General features: G+C 48.3%; 1 protein-coding gene across 1 annotated transcript in view; it reads left to right on the forward strand.

The window, feature by feature from the left end:
- The window catches only part of LOC111858640 (leucine-rich repeat-containing G-protein coupled receptor 5-like), a 28657-nt gene extending 6698 nt beyond the window's left edge, over positions 1-21959 (forward strand). The window contains exons 2-18 of the mRNA XM_023840568.2: positions 3048-3119; positions 7130-7201; positions 7672-7743; positions 11674-11889; positions 12446-12517; positions 13687-13755; positions 13838-13909; positions 14726-14797; positions 14895-14963; positions 15259-15330; positions 15451-15516; positions 15633-15704; positions 17566-17637; positions 17730-17855; positions 18241-18380; positions 19692-19775; positions 20261-21959. Of these exons, the coding sequence (XP_023696336.2) occupies positions 3048-3119; positions 7130-7201; positions 7672-7743; positions 11674-11889; positions 12446-12517; positions 13687-13755; positions 13838-13909; positions 14726-14797; positions 14895-14963; positions 15259-15330; positions 15451-15516; positions 15633-15704; positions 17566-17637; positions 17730-17855; positions 18241-18380; positions 19692-19775; positions 20261-21309 (2467 nt within the window). The 3' untranslated portion in view covers positions 21310-21959. The remainder of the gene's footprint in view (positions 1-3047; positions 3120-7129; positions 7202-7671; positions 7744-11673; positions 11890-12445; positions 12518-13686; positions 13756-13837; positions 13910-14725; positions 14798-14894; positions 14964-15258; positions 15331-15450; positions 15517-15632; positions 15705-17565; positions 17638-17729; positions 17856-18240; positions 18381-19691; positions 19776-20260) is intronic.
- The last annotated feature ends 1605 nt before the right edge of the window (positions 21960-23564 follow it).

Consider the following 23564-nt stretch of genomic DNA (forward strand, 5'->3'; position numbering starts at 1 on the left):
TTCAGCGTGATAATTACCACGGCAGATGCAGCTGCTGATGACTGAATGACTGTAGGTCCCGTGCAGTTGCACATGGTTAGGTTCAGCTGCACCTATTAGTTAGCCAATGGGAGTAGCATTACTCTTCTTCAAACCTCCTGAACCCAGCAGTAAGTCTGAAGGTGACAGGATGATATGACTGTGGCAATGGTTCAAAATAACCTGCTCACTCATTCATTTTGGAAGCAGTTACTATCAGTCCACCACATACCATCTTTGATCTGATTTTATCATGTGCGCTTTCCTTTGCTGGACTCTCAACTCCAGTCCCATGCCAAAATATTTTCCTGAATCCATCAACCTTGTTTATGGTAGTTATGTTTCACAAGTTCAATGGAAGTCTCCCAGCATCCTCCGAAGTCGCACTTACGGGCCTTATAGATAAACCTTTCCAGACACATTCTCTGCTTGGTCACATTTTGAAAGGAATCTCATTAAATGTTGACTTTAGCATTGGCAGCTTAGCTGCTGTAGAGCTGGGGTAGGTTCTGATAACTACAAGCCAGATGGTGTAATTGTTGTGTCTGTCTTAGAAGAGGCTTCATCTCTGTTGAATCTTCAATGGATTGGAAATCCTACATCTTGTTTGAGTTTCATGAGTTGAAGCGCCATGGAAAAGTCATCTCGGTTATCTGAGAGAGGCCTTCTGACGTGTGACAAGCTGGGCTACAGCCTTTCAGCTGGCTGGAGTCTTAAATATGCTCTCTTTCTCCCTGGAGGGGGGTTGTCTCAAATGGTTTGATGTTGTTATGTTTCAAACATGGTTTCCGGTGCCCTTGCTGGCAGTGTCTGCAAAACTGGAGCTAGGGGAGAGACCCTTGGTGTATTAGCGGAATGTCAGACGCCCCTCTCTTCTGAAAATCACGTCCAGTATGTCACATGGTTCAGTCCTGTTTGGCATCCTGATGCTGGGACCTTTCATTACTGACTCGTCCCAAGCCATAGAGTAGTCATCAATTAAAAGGGAAATCGGGGTGTTATTAATTGCCCCATAATTTGTAGGAATGGTTACTTGTGGTATCTTCGCATGTTCCCAGTGATTAATGCCTCAGCTGCCCAGTCTAGTCTATATTCCCCTCTTTGCACGCCCTGGAAAGCCTAGGCAGTGTTTACTGGCTGGATGAATCTGCTTTTCCTTGCCTCAAAATGCCCTAATACTGTGTGTGTGTGTGTGTGTGTGTGTGTGTCTGTGCCTGTGTGTGTGCGTGTGTGTGTGAGCGGGTTTACCTATCCTTATGGGGACACAATGTCCCCATAACGTGATAAATATCTGTTTTTTTTCCCTTATGGGGACCAGGAAACTTGGTGACTGCTATGAAAAAATTAAAAATGCAAAAACTCTTGTATTTTGTTAGGTTACTTATGGTTATGGTTAGGGCAGGGTAGGCGTTAAGGTTGTCATAGTTAGCGTTAGCATTTTTCCCATTGAAATGAATGAGCGGTCCCCATAAAGACATGTTTACCCTACATGTGCGTGCCTGCGTGTGTGTGTCTTTGTTCATGTGTGTGCCTGTGTTTGTGTGTGCATGTGTCTCTGTCAGTGCGTGCGTGTGTGTGTGTCTGTGCGTGTGTGTGTCTGTGTGCGTATGTGTGTCTGTGTGCGTGTGTGTGCTTGCCAGATGTTACTCGTTGCAACAAAATGCTAGAAAGCACAACAGATGTGGGTTAATAGTGATGCAGTGAAACCTGACACTTTAGGCTGTTTGAGCTGTAGCTTCACTGACATTTAAAGCATTTTGGCTGATATCCTCTCTGAAGTTAATGCCCCACAGCAACATGTAACACTTTAACATGCCCTATTACCAGCATCTCACCAGCTTTCCTCAGAAGTCCAAAAACACTGGTTATGTATTTATTTAAAAAAAGACCATTTAGGCCTCCTGTTGCTGTGCTGTGCTGTTTTTAGCTCTGGTCCTCACAGAGATGTGGTGCCTGTTGCCGTGCTGTGCTGTTTTTAGCTCTGGTCCTCACAGAGATGTGGTGCCTGTTGCTGTGCTGTGCTGTTTTTAACTCTGGTCCTCACAGAGATGTGGTGCCTGTTGCTGTGCTGTGCTGTTTTTAACTCTGGTCCTCACAGAGATGTGGTGCCTGTTGCTGTGCTGTGCTGTTTTTAACTCTGGTCCTCACAGAGATGTGGTGCCTGGGACATCTCCACACAGCCTGGAAAAACTAGCTATTTAAAAGCAGTGTCACGTATCACATCTGCTTTTCTTTCTTCTCCATAATATTTTTATGTCTGATCCACGTACCCGTTTCCCAACGCGAGCTTGCAGAGGACGTAGGATCACAGGATTTCTGCTCACGTGCAGTTATAGTGCGTCCACTTGGAGTTTGTTCAGGTGCCATCTCTCAGAGCCGTGCAGCCATCTTGACGCCTTCTGCACTGCAGAAGTTCCTGAGAATGTTCCACCAGAAAGAATAATAGCATCTTTAAACTTAGCATTTTGCCTCGGGATTTCAGAGGAACGTACAAAGCCTCAAACGCTTGTAGACGATCAGAATAATTAGGTAACGACACGACTGTTGATGGCTGCAAAGAAATTATTCCACTCTGACATGGTAACAGCAGACACTTTTGTTGTTGCTGCTTCAAACAGATGACATGTGGAGGTTTTTTTTGTAAATAGAAGTCAGTTTAAGTGTTAGACATTATTATTTGCTATTAGCAGCAACATCTTAGAATATATAGTGGGTGTGGAGGGTTAGAAATTGTTCTGAGCTGATTTTGAGGAGAAATACGACATGCAACTAAATTTTTGATAGTCTTCACAAATGAGAAACAAACTGGCGGAAGTCTCCAGCTGAGGTATCATCAGAACATGGACTCGACTAGCAGTGTTTTGTTGCTGTAGTGTTCTGTGAAGTGGCACTTTCACAATCAGTCAGGTCGGCAAGTGGGATGCTGGCGGGTTGGGTGTTGTGCCGTCCTTTTCTCTGCCTGCATGAATCGGGGAAGGCAGGCTTTGGCACTGCAAGCTGACCAAACCTCCCTCTGCTTCCTCCCACAGAGACCTCAGCATGAACAGCCTCACGCTGCTCCGGGCAGGAGCCCTTGGTCACCTCCGTTTCCTGGAAGAGCTGTGAGTATAGGGTGGCAGCAGTGAGACATGGCAGCATGGGCATGTGGGGGGAGTCGTGTGGGCAGGAGGGTGGTCGAGCTCCAGGACGACCTGCCCATGCTCCTGGACAAGCTGGTCAGGTGCTATGCAGTGGAGCTGTTAAATAAAACTGGATATTCAACTGGAAATTATCGGGATAACACTCCCAGTAGACGTCCCAGCATGTTCACAGATGATGGGTACGGGTCTGATGGGTGGGGCCCAGAGGACTCCCATGGTTTCATCTCGGGGTGGATTGTGGGAAACTCCGAAGCTAGGAGATGAATCCGCATTCTTAACATGATCTTGGAGTGGCTGCTGAATCTGGACCAGGAGGAACCACAGCTGAAGGTCCTGCTATTACTCCCAATTCCAGCGACCATGGTAGCTATCTGACAGTAAAGGCTAAAGGTGTCAGGGATCTGGGAGGATTTGGTGTGTGGGCGTGGCATGATGCAGGCTGGGAAGGAGGTGGACGACCCACTTGTGGCTCACCGGACAAATCAGGGATTATTAACTGAACTAAAAAAAACCACAAGAAACACTTACAAAACAAAGGACCATGAGGGGTGAAATGTAAATGGGCTAGACCAGGGTTCTTCAACTCTGGACCTCGATTCCAAATCCAGGCCGTGTTTTCAGTTCCCCCAGGTAGTTGTTTAATAATTACTGATTCTGATTGGTCAGAGGCTTCACACCTGACTGACAGGTAAAGGAAGGCTAGAAAACCAGCAGTGCTCGGACCTCGAGGACCGTGAGTTGAATAACCCTGGGCTAGACAAAGACTAATTACAAAACAGGGCAGGTAAACAGGTAACAGGTAAACCAATAGGGGAAGGTGCAGGATAACGAGCAATCAGGAAAACACACAAGGGCAGGCAACAAGTGAAGCTAATAAACTCAAAGGAACTAAACAGGGAAACTAAGGACAAACCAAGGAACAGAGTAACATAATCTAACACTGGGGAATAACAGACAGGTAAAAAGACAAGCAGGGGCACAAGGAACGAAACCAAAACCAAATGGTTCATACAAATGAAACACTAGGGAACAAAATACAAAAACAGAGGAGGCAGGATTCAAACACACAACAGGGGGGGTAACTGCTGCACACTCAGCTCACTAAGCCATGTGGCCAATTGGGGGGGGGGGCAGGGGAAACACTACAGACTAGGACAACAGGGCAAAGGACACAGACTGGGACAACAGGAGCTGACCCTGACAAAGGGAGGGGGGTCTGTGGGTTCAGATCGGAGGGGGGGTAAGATGAAACCTTCAAGCCATTTACTTTTTTTAAATATTGTGGGCAGTTTTGGGGTGGGTCTCTGACCCACTCTTCTTGGTTCTGCAAGTGGCAGAATACTGGAAACCAGTATTCTGTCTGTCAACATGTCTGTCCTTCAGTGCTGCTGGGAATTCAGGACCGCAGGTGGAGGATGGGAGCACCATGCTTGTGAGCTTCTCCGTCACACTCACAAAATCAAAATGCAGATGTATATTCCGGTATATTTTTCCTGGGAACATTTGGTTGTTTATAACTGAAGACTTGAGAGTGACCTCGTCCTGTAGGGATTGTCCTTTCCTCAGGACTGGATTGGCTCCTGTCCCTTCATCGATACCTGGTCCACTGGATCTAGGGCTCCAGGAGGCTGGGTGGGAATGAAGGAGATGAATATAAGGTCAACACGTGCAAAAGCCCACATGCAGCCAGCCAGGGATGGTCTGCAGAGGCTCCATGGATCCGGCGAAGTGAAACGTGAAGATTGATCAAAGCTCCTCTCTGGCTTGGACAGTGTGCATGGTTAGGAGTGGCGATGTCTTCCTGCCTCGTGAGGGAGTTTCTCTGGAGTCGTGCAGAAAAGTGAATGTCCATGTATAACTTCTACGTCCTACATAGTTAAAATTGTCCAGGAGCTCAATCTCAGGCCAGCTTTTCTTTTTCAGTCGACGGAGTTTTATGATCGCGCTTGTAAAACCGGGCAGTTAAATTTCCCCAACAAGTTCCCCTCCTAACTATGTGGTTTCATAAACCGTTTTTATTTACTTGATCTCCTCAAAGGTGAGTGGAGGGGCTGAGGGCAGCCAAACAGCGCGATAAAGTTCTAGCTATCATGACCTCGGCTGAAAGGCACAGATGTTTTGGATGGAACATCATTTGGTTTTCTTGACCAACAAACTAAACAGGGATGACCTAATTGCTCTCTAAACACGTTAGCAAATTTTGGGATTTACAGCCAGTTGCAGCAAAGACAATCACTTCATCACTTCACCTTGGATTGGATTCAGGATTTTCTAAAATATGTTCTGTATAACAAAGCTTTACCAAATCATCTTGAGGCTTCCTCTTGATAACATCAACGAACCGTGCCGTTTTCCGCTGAATTAGTCAAAACAAAGACATGCCTTTAGCAGAATATGGATTTCTCAATGACTTAATGTTGTGACCGTTTACATGTGTCTGGTGGGCACACGGCCGTGTGTATCGCACTAATCTGTTAATCAGTGAATATGCCGATGCATTTGAATCATACACACCCAACCTCCAGATGTAAGCGTTTATGGCCAATATAAAAAGATGAGGAAACTGAACTTGCATCTGTCAAAATCTCTCTGGTACAATAAGAGCAGCGTCTCTCGATTTCTGAAAATATTGTGGAATTTTGTCAGCATTTGCTGTCCCTGCACGCCGTCCCTGTTTGTCACAGGGTCTGGGTTTCCAAAACCTTTTTTTCTTGGCTTTGCCTGGATAACATTCACCACCAATATGGTTCAAACGGCGCTCCTACAACAGAATGCTGAAGTGCATTAGCTATCTTTCTACACGGGGCAGCGTGTGGCTCAGTGGGCTAAGCCGTGTGCCTGTAATCAAGGTCGCTGGTTCAAACCCAGCCTCAGCACGTCTGCGGGTCCTTGAGCAAGACCCTCAACCCCCAGCTCCCTGGGCACCACTACAGGTGGCTGCCCTTCATGGACAACTTGCTCTACAAAGAGCAAGTTGAGGGAGGCATAAAAACAATTTCCCCACAGGGATCAATAAAGTATCTATTATTATTATTGGTACTTGCTGGATCATGACCCATGGCCCGGATTTAGCACAGGCGTGTGTTTCGGTGAGACTTGGGGTCTTTCTGAGGCCAGTGCAGTATCTCAGCTCTGCAAAGAGCTGGTCCTACCTGTTGCCTTGTGCTGCTTAAGACGCCATTCATGCAGCCGGGCTGACGTGGACATCATTTGGCTGAGTTTCCTTTTCCAAACTGGACACACAAACATTGGGCAGTACGGGGTTTAGCAGGCCTCAGTGTGGCTGAGGAACCTGTGGGATGTTCGCCTTGCTGGTGCTCATCTCCAGCCTCGGTAGATTTTCTCAATGTCCCAGTGCTCAGGTGATGGAGGCGTAAATCGCTCACCATCCACCTGCAAAAACTGAGTGACGCCTGGGGCGTAATGGCCGTGGAAGCCAGCTCCGGACCCCAGACTGAACTGCGAAAGGACAGAGAGAAGCCCCGACACCCCAGAAGGAGTCTATCATCTTGGCATCAGAAGGATGCTATCATCTTCGGAAGACAATGGACGATTGAAAAGTTGTATCCCATACTTAATTCCGGAGCATATTTATTGAGGAAATTAGATTTTATTTGATTTCTTATCCCAATACATTTATTTACATAATAGCTGTAATCTTTAAATCTTAAGCTGCTTATCTGCTATTTATATGTAAATATCAATTTAATATGTACTGCTGTTGCCCGGGAACACAGCTGCCATGGCTGTCCAGTGTCTGTTTATCTATTGTTCATTGTGAACAACGTGTTCGCCTCGCTTGTTTGCCCTGGAAGGAGGAAGAGAGAGCATTTCTCAGTATTCTCTCATGTGTTGGCACCTACCATTCAGCATTATCTGAATGGCTTCTCTTCACAGTTTAATTAACTCCACATGGCATGAAAACCAACTCGATTGTGTGTGAGTGTGTGTTTTTCCTGCTGCCCCTACAGGCGACTTGCGGGGAATGACCTGAACCACATTCCTGCCGGAGCCTTCTCTGGCCTTGTCAGCCTCAAAGTGCTGTAAGTACGTCGCCCAAACCGCGGCCGCCCTTTAAGAATGACACCCGCCGGGTGAGTGTCAGAGGCAGCGTCAGGGGAGAGAGGCATGGACATCCAGGGGACTCTGCAGTGCGATAAAGGGGAATAATTAGCATAAGGTTGCAGATTAACTCATTATTTTATGCCTATTTCCATTTTCTGACTTTGTGACCTGGTGACAGGGTAGCAATAAAGCCATTCCAGAAATTGTTTATGTTTTCTGTGAATATGAATCAGTGACGTTGATTGGCCATGTACCTTCACACTAACTGGGAATTCTTCTTGGCATGGTGTTTGCAGTGACATATTTGCTGTTGTGTATTGTATACTTGTATATTTTTTTGTAAAACCATTCATTTTCTTCTTGTTCTTAAGCGATTGGGCTATACACACCTCGGGATGAGCTGGACAAGGGAGGTCGTAACTTTTGTCCCCTCTGGGCTCCCATACAGGATGCTGCAGAACAACCAGCTCTGGCAGGTCCCCAGTGAGTCGCTGCGGCCCCTACGGAACCTGCAGTCCCTGTGAGTGTGAGAGGGAGCCCTGTGAGTGTGGGAGGGAGCCCTGTGAGGGGGAGCCCTGTGAATGTGGGAGAGAGCCCTGCGAGTGTGGGAGGAAGCTCTGTGAGTTTGGGAGGGAGCCCTGTGAATGTGGGAGGGAGGCCTGTGAATGTGGGAGGGAGCCCTGTGAGTTTGGGAGGGAGCCCTGTGAGTTTGGGAGGGAGCCCTGTGAATGTGGGAGGGAGCCCTGTGAGTCTGGGAGGGAGCCCTGTGAATGTGGGAGGGAGCCCTGTGAGTTTGGGAGGGAGCCCTGTGAATGTGGGAGGGAGCCCTGTGAATGTGAGAGGGAGCCCTGTGAGTGTCGGAGGGAGCCCTGTGAATGTGGGAGGGAGCCCTGTGAGTCTGGGAGGGAGCCCTGTGAATGTGGGAGGGAGCCCTGTGAGTTTGGGAGGGAGCCCTGTGAATGTGGGAGGGAGCCCTGTGAGTGTCGGAGGGAGCCCTGTGAGTGTCGGAGGGAGTCCTGTGAGTGTGGGAGGGAACCCTGTGAGTGTGGGAGGGAGCCCTGCTCTGAAATCAGTCCTCAGTGGATGTTTTGGAGGTTAGATCACCTAAGGTGTCCTTAGGTGAACAGATACAGGGCTAGCGCCTGGCTGGGGCATTTGCAGCAGGCACCAGACCACTAGGGGGCGCATTATGTACTGTAACACACAGCAATAGGCTCCAGACCATTGACGCAGAATGCAGTTACTGACAGCGGATATTTTCCGTATGGTAACACCATCCACTATCTCTTCGGCACGACTCTGGAGGGATCCGTTGCAATGTGTCATTTGGCCCCTTGTAGATGGGGATGCTGGTTAAAGCAGATCAACATCAGTGATGCAGAGTCTGGCTGTTTGGAAAGTCACTCTCGCCCCTCTTCCCATCCTCCCTGATACATGCAGATGGTCAGAGTGTGTCTACAGGGGCGGCTGACAGGCGCGAAAGGCTTCAGGCTCATAAGTCAAAGTTTGCCAGTTCAAATCCCCGCAGGGTCCCCGTTACGGTGAAGTTTTCAGCTCTGAATTATCCAATTAAACTGTCCTGCCGTTAAAAGTTGCTTTGCATGAAAGGGTCCTTCAGGCAGGGAGATGGAGGACCACGAAGGAAGGCACGCACGCCGGCATACAGCCTCCCTTTGTCCGACGCTGCCCTCGGGGGCCTGAATCAGCGCCGCTGACGTCGACCGGGCCTCCTCACTCCCACTCCATCACGCCATGGTGTTCTGAGAGCCCGGTCCCCCAACGCGCCTGGCCAGTGGGGCGGTGCGGACGCGTGGCCCAAGGTAAACACCGATCAGCGCTGTTTATGGATCCCAGCCGCTGAGTCGCCGTGGTTAGCACAGCTAGCGCGCTATGGCAGGACCCCAGAGTCCGTCCTGCTGCACGCCCAAAACAAATGTCAGCACTTGGGGGTGAGGGGGGGGGGGCGGAAATCACTACCATGCCGCTGAGGAATGTGAGGACCTCCCAGCTTCACTGCTCCCTTCTGGGAGGAACCACTGAGATGTTCATCAGCCGCCCCCCCCCCCCCACTGCTGATGGACCACTGCAGGACCCTCACTTTGTTTATTAAACAGAAATGTAAACAAAGCAAGCAATGCAAACGGCTGAGTAATGAAGGTATTTCACTGCACATGTAGCAGTAAAGCCACGAGTATTACATAGCCCTAGCCCCCCCCCCCCCTTAACCAGCAGACAGAAGCTGGTTTGTGGGATGCAAGCTGCTGGATCCCAGCCCCTTCTCTGGGGTGGGGTGGGGGGGGGCATCAGAGCAGGGGATGTGGGGAGGGAGGTCTCCAGCCCACCATCACTCACTCCTTCACACAGCTGGAATTGGCCCAGATGCTGAGATTGGCAGGTTCCAGCCTGAATCCCGGATCTTGGGGCTCTGGGGCAGGGACTGCACTGCTCTGCAGGGAAGGAACAGACACGGAGGCAAGTCAGCAGTAGGGATGGGAATTTCTTTTACACTTAAAACCTTGACAATTTATGAGCTTGTCTCCTGTCTGCTATCAGACCTCTAACTGCCCCACTGCAAATCCCTGAGGTGGCAGACATTTCAAACGATTTGAAGCAGCAGCACGGATTCACTGGGATCAGAATGAGCCACTGTGTCTTCATATTCCAGCTGGGATTGGTCAAATCGCTCTGGCGACAGGTCCGGCTCGGCAAGTGAAGGGAACCGAGAGGTGGGTTTATGTAAAGGGGAGATCTGGACTGCTGCTGCTCAAAGAGCAATGACTTTAACTGCCAGCAGGCAGTGCAGGACGTGACCCGGAGTTTTCTAGTCGAAGTCTGATGTGGGGACAGTCAGTGCTGCACAGGTACTGCTGCATGTGCATGGTGGCTCTGATTGACGTACGGATAGCTCCAGATTACACTGCCCCTGGCTAACCACTGATTCCAGGCTCCATCAACAGAGTGTGTCTGTCTGGCCCCCGCAGAATCATCCACGCTCTTCCTCCCTGGCGTTCGCTAACATTGTGGGGGCCAAGCCAAACCTTTCCCTCTGACACTCTCGGCTGTGAAACCATACTGAGTAGGGTGTTTTCAGTCCGTTCCAATACTGAGACCACAGGACAACTAGGAGTACAGTGATAAGATTTATCTGCTGAGGTTTTTCTCTTCCTGGATTTCGTGCTTTGTGTGGCCACATGATCTGTGTTATAACCCTGTTTCCTTCTAGCTAATTTTACAGCACTACAGGTATGACTAAACTCACAACCTTCCGCCTAGAAGGCTATTGTACTAATTTTTCCATTACACTTAGCTGAGACATTCTCAAGATTATCCACTTAAGCAACAAGGAATGAAGTAAAGGCTCATGTGAAAAGTTCAACATGAGCTTTGTCTCTGCAGGAATGGAGTACAGATCTGTGGGCTGGGGGATTCCCAGCAAAAACACAGAGACCTGGTTCCCAAGCAGTTCACTTGCTTTCCCTGTGCTAAGGGCAAATTTGAAGACCATTCAGGTTCACTCCAGAAGGCCTTGTGTAGACATAATGCCTACAGCTGAAGCTGGATTCCAGCTTCATGGTACCTTCGTTGGAGACAATTTTCCTAAGACAATGCGATCCAAATTAAATTACAGATCAATGGACTGGGCTTTGAGTTCTCCAGCCTATATATTGACCAGTAGGCATGTTCTTCCAAATTCGTCCAACTGTTTTCCAAATAAAACAATAGTAGATGTTTACTAAAAGTGTGTCAGGGGTTGACAGTAGTCTCTGAGGCGGCCTTGTTCACAGCAAGGTGGTGAGGCAGGGAAGCAGTAGACTGTGAGGCGGCCTTGTTCACAGTGAGGCTGAAAGGCAGGGAAACAGTAGACTGGGAGGTGGCCTTGTTCACAGTGAGGCTGAAAGGCAGGGAAACAGTAGACTGGGAGGCGGCCTTGTCCACAGTGAGGCTGAAAGGCAGGGAAGCAGTTGACTGTGAGGCGGCCTTGTTCACAGTGAGGCTGAAAGGCAGGGAAACAGTAGACTGGGAGGCGGCCTTTTTCACAGTGAGGCTGAAAGGCAGGGAAACAGTAGACTGGGAGGCGGCTTTGTCCACAGTGAGGTGGTGAGGCAGGGAAGCAGTTGACTGTGAGACAGGCTTGTCCACAGCGAGGCTGAATGGCAGGGAAGCAGTGAGGTGGGCTTGTCCACACTGAGGCGGTGAGGCAGGGAAGCAGTGAGGTGGGCTTGTCCACAGTGAGGCGGTGAGGCAGGGAAGCAGTGAGGTGGGCTTGTCCACAGTGAGGTGGTGAGGCAGGGAAGCAGTTGACTTTGAGGTGGCCTCATCCGCAGTGAGGCAGAAAGGCAAAGAAGCAGTTGGACTTGGAGCTGTAGCATCTGGGGGTGTCTGTTAGTATGTCTGTCATGCGGGGGGGACACACACCCTGATGGAGGTGCCGTGTTTCCCCCTCCTCCAGCCGCCTGGACGCCAACCGCATCATCAGTGTGCCGCCCAGCTCCTTTGACGGCCTGCTGTCCCTGCGGCACCTTTGGCTGGATGACAACGCCCTGACGGAGGTGCCCGTCCCAGCCCTGGCGGGACTCTCCTCCCTGCAGGCCATGACTCTCGCCCTCAACAGGGTCAGCCACATCCCCGACGGCGCCTTTGCTAACCTCAGCAGCCTGGTGGTCCTGTGAGTGCCGACCTCCCTCTCTGCCGCCAACCTTTATATGGGCACTGAACCCTGAACTGCCTCTTGTTTTCCACATAGTTTTATTAGTGAGGAAAGGCAGTTAAATGTGGGTTTGAAGCCACATGTCATCGAAGTGTGAAAATAGGGACCCTGTGTGGTTTGCTGGTGCCTTTGTACTGTGAGGGGTGGATGCTTGCAGTGGGAGTGACTCTTCTGGGTGTTTCCGGAGCAGGAAGTCAGCGCCCACCACCCATTTCCAATCACAGACGGCCAAAGTGCCCCCCCCACGCACACCTTTACTTGTATAAATGTTTATGTGTTCTCCTGAAGTCTAGCAGGTTGCTGTAGATCATGGTTGTTAAAACTCTTTGGTCCACTGGGCTGTCATGGATAAGAAATGCTGCTTTATTTTAAAGCACTCTTACAGTTTAATGTCTATAAACTGCCAGATCTGGTGGGTTGCAGTCTTTAAAAGCTCGCAGCTGTTGCTCAATCAGGAAGTCCCATCCGGGGGAATGCTCTGTTCCACTGAATGTTCCTTCATGTTCCTCCGCAGACATCTCCATAACAACAGAATCCACACCCTTGGGAAGAAGTGCTTCGATGGCCTTCAGAATCTGGAGACCTTGTACGTTGGACTGTAATTTGGGTTTGAGTTCTCCTAACCATGCCACGTGGGCAGCGAGATGGTGGTCTGGAATGTTCTCTCAAAAGGTCATATCATTTCTCTGTACGACTGATCAATACAAACCGTATTTAGTCTAAATGAATCTGTATGGTCCATGGAAGCATAATTAGAAGATTCTCCTGATGTGACTGCATGGTGTTTTCAGAAGCATTTTATTAAATCCTTCACATGACATGTTCTGTTGCTAAAAAAATCTCTCGTACATTGTCCAAATTAACCAAGGACCCCAAAGTGTTTGGTAAAAGTTGGTCCGCAGCACTGCCTGTAAGTGATGTATGTTCACAATCACAATGAGTCATAATCACTAACATGACCAATGTGGCACGTTTCTTGATTTTTTTCACTACAGCCAGACTTCATCCAGATACCATTTCATTGTTATCTCCATGTGTTTTAATATCTGTCTGTCCATGACGTGACTTGACAGATCTTGAAAGATGCTTTCAGCTTTAGGGGAACCGGGGAAAGTCACATAGCCAGGATTCTGGGAGCCAACACTGAAAAAAGCGAATCGTATCGGTTACTCCGCAGACTTTAACTTTCCTTATGTTAAGCACCGTTTGGTGACACTTACGGAGGTTTTAACAACGAAGATGTGAGACAGAGAGCTGCGGGAGCCGTGCAAAAATGAAAACCACATGAGGGCCCGAGAGCGGCCCCATGCATGAGCAGAGGAGTGGCCCTTCAAGGGCCACAAGTGGAACACACATGCAAGACACTGACTCTGCTTTCCATGTAGATGCAGGATGTCCAGTAAACCCCACCAAGCCTCATTTAGCATTTTTAATTATTTCTCAAAACTGTAATGGAAGAGCGGTTAACGATGCGTATAGATCAAAGGGATTGTTGTGTAAGAGCTTCATGTTTTAAATCACATTCACTTTTGTTAAGCATTTTTAAGAGCTCTATGATCTGTGCATTTGTCATCCTGGAAAAACTTCGACACAAATCCAGAAAAACGCATTTATCATCCTGAAAAACTTCGGTACAAATGTGGACTGCCTTGTCAATGTGTCTGACCATCTAAAGTCTGCGTGATTTTTAACACCAGTTTTTGCTGAGAGTGACTTAATGTTCAAGAACCATCTAATATTTTCAATGTGCTGCAGGGACTTGAACTATAACAGCTTGGTGGACTTCCCTGTTGCCGTCAAAGCCCTCACCAACCTGAAGGAGCTGTGAGTACCCAGTCTGCACTGTGACCACCGTGTCACTTCCTGCTGTCCAGTTTATGTCACTCACCCTGATGCTCTGTTCCAGGGCATTTCACAGCAACAACATCCGGTCCATTCCAGAGCAGGCCTTCGTTGGGAATCCTTCACTGCTGACAATGTAGGTCTCCCTGTTCCCGCAGTAACAAACGTAACGTCTGTGTCAAACCATGTGTGAAGGTTACATCTGCTAAATGACACATTAGATCCACATTCTCCTGTCTTGAGATTTTGTCCAGTCATAATTAGGAATCAGAAGCTTAGATGTAAGCTTAGATGTGATGCATATCGCGTTTACAAACTTGCCACCTGAGGAGAACCTCAACTTTATCTGTGTCAATCATAGGTTTTATCTCAATGAATGGTACCAGAAGCTTCTGCCTCCTGTTTGCCCTCACTTGGTTGTTTTCTAGAACATTCACTTTTGTAATCCATGGTTCAGATAATGGAATTACGAGCTGTCAGCTCATTAATGACTTTCCTCCCAAACTTAATGGTTTAGCCTAATGCAGAGACATGGCGGTGCTCCATCGGAGCTTAGCCGGGGCTCAGAAGGACCTTTTATAACACACAAGGCTGGAAGGCTTTCTGCTCTGTCTTTAGAGGCCCTTCACAGGCTGTTGCCTCTTTGAAACTGGTGTTTGGCAGAGCAGGACTTTCATCATTTGGCACCGTATTGTACTCCGGCATCTTTAACGACCGGCCGCATTAACCCAGAGAGTCCCGCTCCGGATCGGAGCTGCTGTTAGTGGGCCGTTGTGTGGCTTTGTGTACTGTGATCAGAAGGTCACCGGTTCCAATCCCAGGGTTGGCGGAATGATTTTTTTTGATGATTTCAAGGCCCATGCGCTTCAAATTCTGTCTCCGAACAAAAATGTAAATCGCTTTCGATAGAAGTGCCTTTTTAAAATATAAATGATCTCTTTGCTTTGCACAGTTACTTCTATAACAACCCCATCCAGTCCATTGGCAAGTCGGCCTTCCAGCTCCTTCCAGAACTGCGCACATTGTGAGTCCACCTAACGACACGATGTCCTCAGCTGCTCGTGAACCTCCAACTCGATGACGTCAGGTTCGCACCCTAACCTGCTCCATATTACCCCCAGATCTCTGAACGGGGCCACGGAAATCACGGAGTTCCCGGACCTCACCGGTACCACGAGTCTGGAGAGCCTGTGAGTCACAGCCATCGTAAAGCTTACAAGCTCTGATGCTGCATGAACAAGTAAAGCGTATCAGACCAGGCCATTCTGAAGCATTCCACAATGTGACACATACAGTTTAATTGAAGGCGATACAGTTTCTCCCCCTAGACCTAATTACCCTGAAGTGTGATTGATGACTTTGCTTCCCAGCCCTGAAACCACAACAATTAACTAGCTGTACTTCAAAATTTCAGTTGAGCACAAATTACTAAGAAGCCCTGAACTGTTTCCATGGTTCTAATGTCTTTACTTTTAAACTGACCAGAACCATCACTGGAGCGCGGATCTCCTCTCTCCCGAGCACCTTGTGTAACCAGTTACCCAAACTCAAAGTTCTGTGAGTGCCATGCAAATTAGAATGCCATGTCATTCTAATTTTTGTATGCTTCCAATTTGCAAATACTTCATACTCGTAGTGAAAGATGTCCTGGCTTCTAATCGAAAGCTGTGCCTCCAGGGATCTTTCTTACAACTTGATCCAGCACCTCCCCAGCTTCAGCGGCTGTGGAAACATCCAGAAAATGTAAGAGCAACTTTATCAAGAGACACACAAGACTGAGTGGTCATGTGTCCTTAACTATTTCCCGTGCAAAGTTCCTGTCCTCTGTGGAAGACCTCTGCTTCTCTTTTTTCCTACAGAAACCTCCATCACAACAAAATCCAAGAAGTTCTTTCAGGAACTTTCCAGAGTCTTCCGGCACTGAAATCTGTGTGAGTGTCCTCCCACTGCAGCTCTGACTCTGACCCTAAGGCCACTGCTCAATGAAGCTTAGTACCTTAAAGCAACTGGGACATCTTGAACAGGCATTTTCTAGGGATGGCTTCCTGGATGTTGGTTTGCATATATTAATCACTGGCTAAGTTGGTTAAGAGGCATTAATTAAGACTGGCGAAGGTCATTTAAAGCATACAGTAGTGCATCAAACTGACTGTGTAAATGTCCCAAGAGTTCCAGAAAGATAGACAAAGAGTTATCATCCAGGGTGAGCGTGAATATAGCCTTACAGAAGCACAAGGTGATTACTCTGGTCATCTCATATCATCACATCATAGTGCATCACAAAAATACAAAATAGCAATGATAGGAATGAAATACATGCTGAAATGGAACAATAAAAAAAAAAGCCTCGACCATACAAACACCCGTATCATTATTTACATAGTTCATATGTTTACAGATATTCATTAATTCAAAAAAAAAAAAAATAATGTGGCAGTTATGGGCAAATTCTGTGAGTGAAGTAGAGCAATGACATTAATGTTTGCCATATATTTGACTGGGAGGATTATTTTCCACCCAATGTTGTGTCAGCAAAGAGTTGGAGTGGGTGTAACTTTTTACCCTGCTAAGTTTGCACACTCACGGTGTGGAGGGAGTGAGGGTGTGTGACACGGCTTATGGTGTGCACTGACACGTGGTCACACAGGGTGGGGGGGGGGCTTCCGATTGGCTAGCCACGGCAGGTCCATTAGACATGCTGTCACACTTGGCTCAGCCAAATGCCCTTGATCTTGAAGCGGTTGACTCACGTGGGGAAAGGCTGGGAATATCCAGTTACCCACGGTGTGGACTCAGCTACATGGAAAAAAAGCCCATAATCCCTCTGTTCAGGGGGATGCCGAATTACCACACACATTTGCTGCGAACCTATTCCTCGGGAGTTTGGTGGTCAATTCCGCAGTATTTAGACTGGCAGGTCACAAAGTTAGGCCTTCAAGATGAATTTTCACTTTCCATCTGCCTGTTTCAGCTCACCGAAGGCACCATGCACTAATTCATCCTTTGAGATCCCGGACTTCAGAGCTGGGAAACAGACGTCATACATCTACCCAAACAAATATTGTTTCACTGAAACTATAATCACGTCATTGGTCATATTTTAATGTGAAGTCTGTTTTGTTGTAAAGTTTTGAAAAGGGTTTTTTCCTTACCTGTGAATTTATGGCAATTCACAATTCAAATCTGCAGGGATGTATGCTAATCATTTGTCTGAATGTTGCCTTCACCAGCTTAACATATTGGGGGGAGAAAGGATATAAATTATAAGGATATAAAAAGTAAATAAAATGTCCCATTCATTCAGACATGGCAGATCTAGGGAAAAACGATGACTAGGTCACGTTCTCTGACAGCTCTCAGATATCTCCAGTTCTGTGTCCTGATAGAAGTTTTGCTGCATGGAAATGAGCAGGACATCCTTTCAGAGGAACGCGAGTTGCATGGCTGGAAACCATCGTCTGAGGAAGAGTCACCATGTTTTTCCACGTCAGACCATAAAAGAGGCTTTTATGGACACGACTGGCGCTCTCTCTGACTTTGCAGCAACCTTTTTCTGCACTTCTCTCTGATGTCGCTAAACATTCCTACACTGTGACCGCTGAGCGCAACCGCTTAATTAAAACTGACCTTCGGGCGTAAAAATCTCAACGGAGGCGCGTCGCGGAGCCCTCCCAAGACGTCGAGAGAGAGGCCATTCGTGTGTGCGTGTATGTCAGAGTCTCTTACGAAATCCTCGCCTCTCTCTCTGCTTCCAGATCTTAAGAGCACCACCTCTTTCCTTTGTTCTTACAGTGACCTGGCCTGGAACAGAGTCTGCACTGTGGAATCCGGCGCCTTCTCCCACCTCCCGCTGCTGGCCAGGCTGTGAGGGTCCTGCTGCTTCCACCCGCCGCTCCGTTTGCTGGCTGCTCTCTCTGAGCTCTTTGCTCAGGACCTGTCTCTCCACCCCCTCTCAGGGACCTGACCTCCAATCAGCTGTCGTCCCTCCCTGCCGCCGGCCTCCAGAGCCTCACGCACCTCAAGCTGGTGGGAAATGGCAGGATGAAGGAGCTGCTGTCTGCAGAGGACTTCCCAGTGCTCAGGTAGGGATATATGTAGCCAGGATGCTACCTTGTCACCTTATGGCTCCATTGGAACAGCAGCCTCTACATTAAGGTACTTTATTTTATACGGTCGCAGACTCAAACTATTCAGAACCAATAACCATCTGTTGGTACCATAAATACCAGGTAATGCCACCGCATGGGACTCAAATCAACAACATGTCCTTATTGATAACCACTATGTTGATTGCTGCCTTGACATCTTAAGCATAAGAAGATAATTCACTGCTGTTTTCCTTTGAGACCGTTGACAAGCTCAGCAAAGAGCCTCAATTTGACGCAGTTACTTGGCAGATGTTGCGGGAAATGGATCCATTGTTGCCACAGGCTGTTCATTGACCCAGTTCACCTTTGGGGTCTCCAGGGTGATGGAGATGCCATATGCGTTTCAGTGCTGCGCTTTCGTGGCCTGCGAGATGTCACCAGAGCCCTGGGCCACGGAGGAGAGCAGTGGCGTCAAGGAGATACGCGGCAGGACAGGCGGGGAGCTCATGCCCAGGCCAGGTGAGGTCTGCTTCTGCGGAAAAGCCCGGAATGCTGCTCAGGATCTTGCAGTCACGCACAAAGCACTTTTCACCGACGTGCGAAAGAGTGCAGGGCTCCAGATGGCAACTAAAATGGTTGCCAGTGCGACTGGATTTTTTTATTTTACAACACTTTTGTTCCATTGTCGATTTGCCTCTCCTCGTTTTCACTCGCCACCTGCCACGATGCCTCGTTCTGCCCGGCACTGTGGTATGAAGTTTATACGGTGCGCATTGTCCCCTATTGTTACAGCGTGGCCTGGGGAAGGCAGGAAAAAGGTGACGATCCAAGAGAAAGGGGATTATTAAAACAGAACTGATCACACTAATAAAAACCAACAGGATCAAGAACAGGTTAGGGGACAAACCTTCCAACACACAGTAGCACAAGCCTAATGACTGACTGGAGAACAGACCAGGGCAGCTTAAATACACATAAAAAACTGGAGCAAACAGGAAATACGTGTAAGACAGTGTAAGATATAATCAATTAACCAATCAAATGAGGCACAAGAGAAAGGAGTGTAAGCAGTAACACTACATAAACACAGAAGTAATAGACAGAAAACACTAAAACTAGGAACGCCAATCATACGCTAGGAATTACTGCACTAGGAAACTTAACTTGGAGCAAAAATGCACACAGAGAAAACTTAAGAGCAAGGGATCCAAAATAGAACATAGAGGAAACGGAAAAGCCAAATGAATCCTAATAAACAGATGAGGGCAGCCAGAGGCCAGACCAAAGCCGTAAGCAGCAGGTACTGAGTTTCTGAGCCACATGCTGAGACCACTGAGCTGAGTGGCAGTCCTGGGCGTAAGGGACAGGGAGGGCGACACCTGCTGGCCAAACGGGGAGGAGACATGAAGGGCAGGGACAGACGGTGTCTATTCCTGCTGCGGCCATCCAGGTCTGGCATATTTCATTGTCATTTATGCTTCTGTCGTTATGTGTAAGAATGCAGAAGACAATAGCAGGCAGGGCAGGTAGCTCAGAGAGGAGGCAGAAAAGGCATCGTCAGGTAAACCGGAGACAATAAATATTTTTTACTTATTTCACATTTGGCATGTGATGGATGTTATGGCTCCAAAAAAAGCTCCTAGGTATTGTGGGGTTAGGAGCCAATTACCCCTAAATTTCTTTTGTTTATTTTTTTGTCTGAAACCCTGGAGTTTTCCATCTGACTCCACAGGTGTTTTCTCCATGTTGTAGAGCAGCAGGTAAGCAGCAGGTAAGCAGGTAACCCTACGCCTGACTCTCAGAGTGTGATCTATGTGGTTGTTCTTCCAGAGGATCATGACCTTGAAGATTTTCCCCTGGAGCTTGACGAGGACCCAAAGTTCCCTCAGTTGGTTCAGTGCAACCCAGCACCAGGTGTGTGTGTGTGTGTGGGGGGCCTTCCAGAACAGCCAGACCTGAAGACTCAATGTGCCGAGTGAATTAAAAGTGGCACCTTCTCTGAAATTATTCTTTCTGACCATTTCAGCATAACGCTTCTAGAGTGCACAGTGATTGTAATAAACCTATGGCATGTAAAGTGGAGAGAGTAATATCTGGAAGTGGGAAGATGTTTTAGATTATACAGAAGCTTGTTTAACATTGTGTGCTTGAAGTCAAGTAGTATCAAATATGGATATTACATTTTTATTTAATTAAAAAAATTAACAAAAGGAAGATTGGTACTATAGAGAAAATGCAGTGGTGCAGTGCGTATCGCAGTTACCTCACACCTCTGGGATCCGGGTTTAAGTCTCTGACTATGGTGCGTGACCCTGAATGGGACAAGCAGTTACAGAAAATGCATGGACAGGTATTAGGTATTACGCTGCTATCTTGTATTATTTACTGTCTTTCTGCAGGACCTCTCCAGCCCTGTTCCCACCTCTTCGGGAGCTGGGTCATACGTGCCGGCATGTGGCTCATCGCGCTGCTGTCGCTCACCTGCAACACCCTAGTGGCCTGCACGGTCTTCCTGTCCCCTGCCCTCGTATCTCCAGCCAAGCGTCTTGTGGGCCTCTTGGCTGTCTCCGACTGTGTCGTCGGCCTCTCCGGAGGTGTGCAGGCCGTGGCCGATGCCCTGACCCTCAGTGGCTTTGCAGCATACGCTGCCTGGTGGGAGGGAGGCGTAGGATGTAAGGTCACGGGCTTCCTGTCCGTCTTCGCCGGTGAAACCAGCGTCTTCCTGCTGACCACTGCCATGGTGGAGTACAGGCTCTCTGTACGCTGCTCCAAGAGGTCAGGGGCTCGGCCGGCCCCCAGAAGCATGAGGATGATTTCAGGCCTGTGTTTCGGCCTGGCTCTGGCCATCACTGCCCCCTCCGTCCTCTACATGGGCCAGCACACCATCTCCTCTCTATGCCTGCCTCTGCCCTTTGGAGAGGCTTCCAGCATGGGCTTCATGGTGGCTTTGGTGCTCCTCAACTCGCTCTGCTATTTTGTCATGACAGTAATCTACACCATGCTCTACTGCAGCTTGGCAAAGGATGAGCTGGACAGCTTCTGGGACTGCTCCATGATAAGCCACCTGGCCAGGCTGCTCGTCACTAACTGCCTGCTCTACATTCCCGTGGCCTTCCTCTCCTTCTCCTCTCTGCTCAGCCTCTCCTTCATCAGCCCAGTAATGGCGAAGTCTGTGCTGCTGATCATTGCCCCCCTTCCCGCCTGCCTGAACCCACTACTCTACGTGTCCTTCAACCCTCACTTCAAGGAGGACTTGGCTTTGCTCTGCAAGCAGGCACGGCTGCTGAGGGGGCACCACCATGCCAGCTTGATCTCCTTGAACTCTGAAGATGCAGAGAAGCAATCATGTGACTCCATGCAAGCTCTGATGATCAACACATCTCTCCAGGAGGCCCGGGAGGATGAGGAGCTCTACGGAAACCCTGTGCCCTTTGTCCCTTGCAGTTAGACAAGACCCTATGTTGGGCTGCTTTGCTGGATTAACATCCTATTGGTCCACAGTCCTGACTAGCATTGTAGAGACCAGAAGACAACTGGTGCAGCACCTGAACCCAGACCAGGTAGGTGGCCAGCTGGTGGAAGACAGAGATAATTAAGCTTTTCCGTGATTAAACTTCATACCATCATGGCAGCGTCAGGCGATGTTGGATGTTCCTCTGAGGCGCCCCGAAGTCCAGAAGCCTGCTGATTGTGCAAAGATGGCGGTTAACCGTGACGAGCTTCTCCTCTTTTTGCTTGTGACACAGCCGTGTGGAACGTTTCAAAGGCATTTTACAGACCCACAGATCAACAGATACCAGAAATAAAACCGGAACTGAAGTCAGACGCCTTGCCTTTGGGACGTGACGATAAGATTCATGCAGTGATCGATTGTGTTGGAACTGCACTGCCGGATGTTGCTGGTTCTATGTTCTCTGGTTGTTTTGGAATCTGACACATTTAGCCTGTTAAACATGAGGTTGTGGACATATCCAGACTTCACTCATCTATGCATTATATTGTACAAATCAATTTACTGTGATACTTTTTATCGCATATAGCCTATAAACAGAAATGTATAACATTTCCTTCTGTTAGTGTTTAACTTTATGTCAATATTTATGGGTGTTTATTTGATATTAAATGTATACAATGTACACACATTGTCAATATCTGCCTTTGTGGTCTCTTTGTCTTTGTAGACTCATTTAATGACCCCTGTAGCAGCTGCTATCAGACATACTGTGAACTCCTGCCGTTCACATTCCGTGTCACACTATACATATTATTATACATATACTTTGTTCTGCAGCCAGGCATTCAGCGAGGCTGTTAGCTGGGCGGGGCTTTCAAGTGGCTTAGCTGTCCGTCTCAAAGATTTGACCACAAACCTCTTGTGAAAGTCGACACCCTCTTTGAGGAGAACATTTGGACTGGCGCTGTTGTACTTCGTCTATGTTTTAAAAAATATATACACAGCAGAATTTGGTAGTAAGAAACATCAAAGACTTTAATGGGTTTCTCGCAGACTGCTCAGGATCGGGAGTCTATGAACTTGAGGTGAAGACTACACACTGATCTTTTATTACTTCAGAGGTTTTCATTAGCCTGAACAGGGAGGAAGATACCACCTCAGGATTATGGTGGTGGGTTACTGGGAGGGGATATTTATAAATATGATGGGAATGATTTTAAAAAATCTAAGAAACCCCTTTACGACTATGTTTACTTTTGCCTGCTAAATCTGTTTTTTTGTTTTGTTTTGTCGGATAGTCGTTGACGTATTTGTTGGATGTGATATGGGATCTCTGTGCTTCACAGTAATTTAGTTAAAACCTTGTTTGGCAGCATTAATGAGACCAGTCCCACTGGAAAATAAACCACGATGCTTGATGCCAGAGTGCTGGGTACAGGGCAGTGGAATCTTCCCTTTGTAAGTGCTGTGACACAAACATCCCCAAACACAGAGAAAAGGAGCAAGACAGCCCAAGTGAACGTGCAAGATGTGCGAGTACAGGAATCGTCCTGTTTCAGGCCTGGGCTCTGTGTGTAATGACCATGAATGGATGGTGCAGTGATTTAGGCCTCTGTGATTGGAAGGTTGCTGGTTCAAATCCCATGCTTGGCAGAGTAGCCCCATATCCATCAGGTCCTTGAACAATGTTCCAGGGGCACTGGAGGGTGATTGACCCAATGCCCTCATGCCAAGCGTCACTGTCAGCACTGTGTGTGTTTCTGTCTGTCTGTCATACATGGAAGCTAGCGTGTTCACATGGATTTGTACAAATGTCAAATAAAGCTTCATTTAATTTTATGGATGGATCAGGAGGTCTTGGGCTCCAAGCTCATTCTGGAAATCCTTCTTGTCTATATGGGCTCTTCATGTCGCCTCCACGTGGAGACCGTGACCCGATAACACATGCCTCTTACAGGCGGGCATCGAACAGACCTCAGCTGGCACCCTCGACCGCTCGCGCCCATCGAACAGGCCTCAGTTGGCACCCTCGACCGCTCGCGCCCATCGAACAGACCTCAGCTGGCACCCTCGGCCGCTCGCGCCCATCGAACAGGCCTCAGCTGGCACCCTCGGCCGCTCGCGCCCATCGAACAGGCCTCAGCTGGCACCCTCGCCCGCTCGCGCCCATCGAACAGGCCTCAGCTGGCACCCTCGACCGAATAGGCCTCACTCTCGACTGCTCACACCTCTCTCATCTGACAGCATCG

Source organism: Paramormyrops kingsleyae, chromosome 3, assembly GCF_048594095.1.
Source record: "Paramormyrops kingsleyae isolate MSU_618 chromosome 3, PKINGS_0.4, whole genome shotgun sequence".
Taxonomy (NCBI): Eukaryota; Metazoa; Chordata; class Actinopteri; order Osteoglossiformes; family Mormyridae; genus Paramormyrops; species Paramormyrops kingsleyae.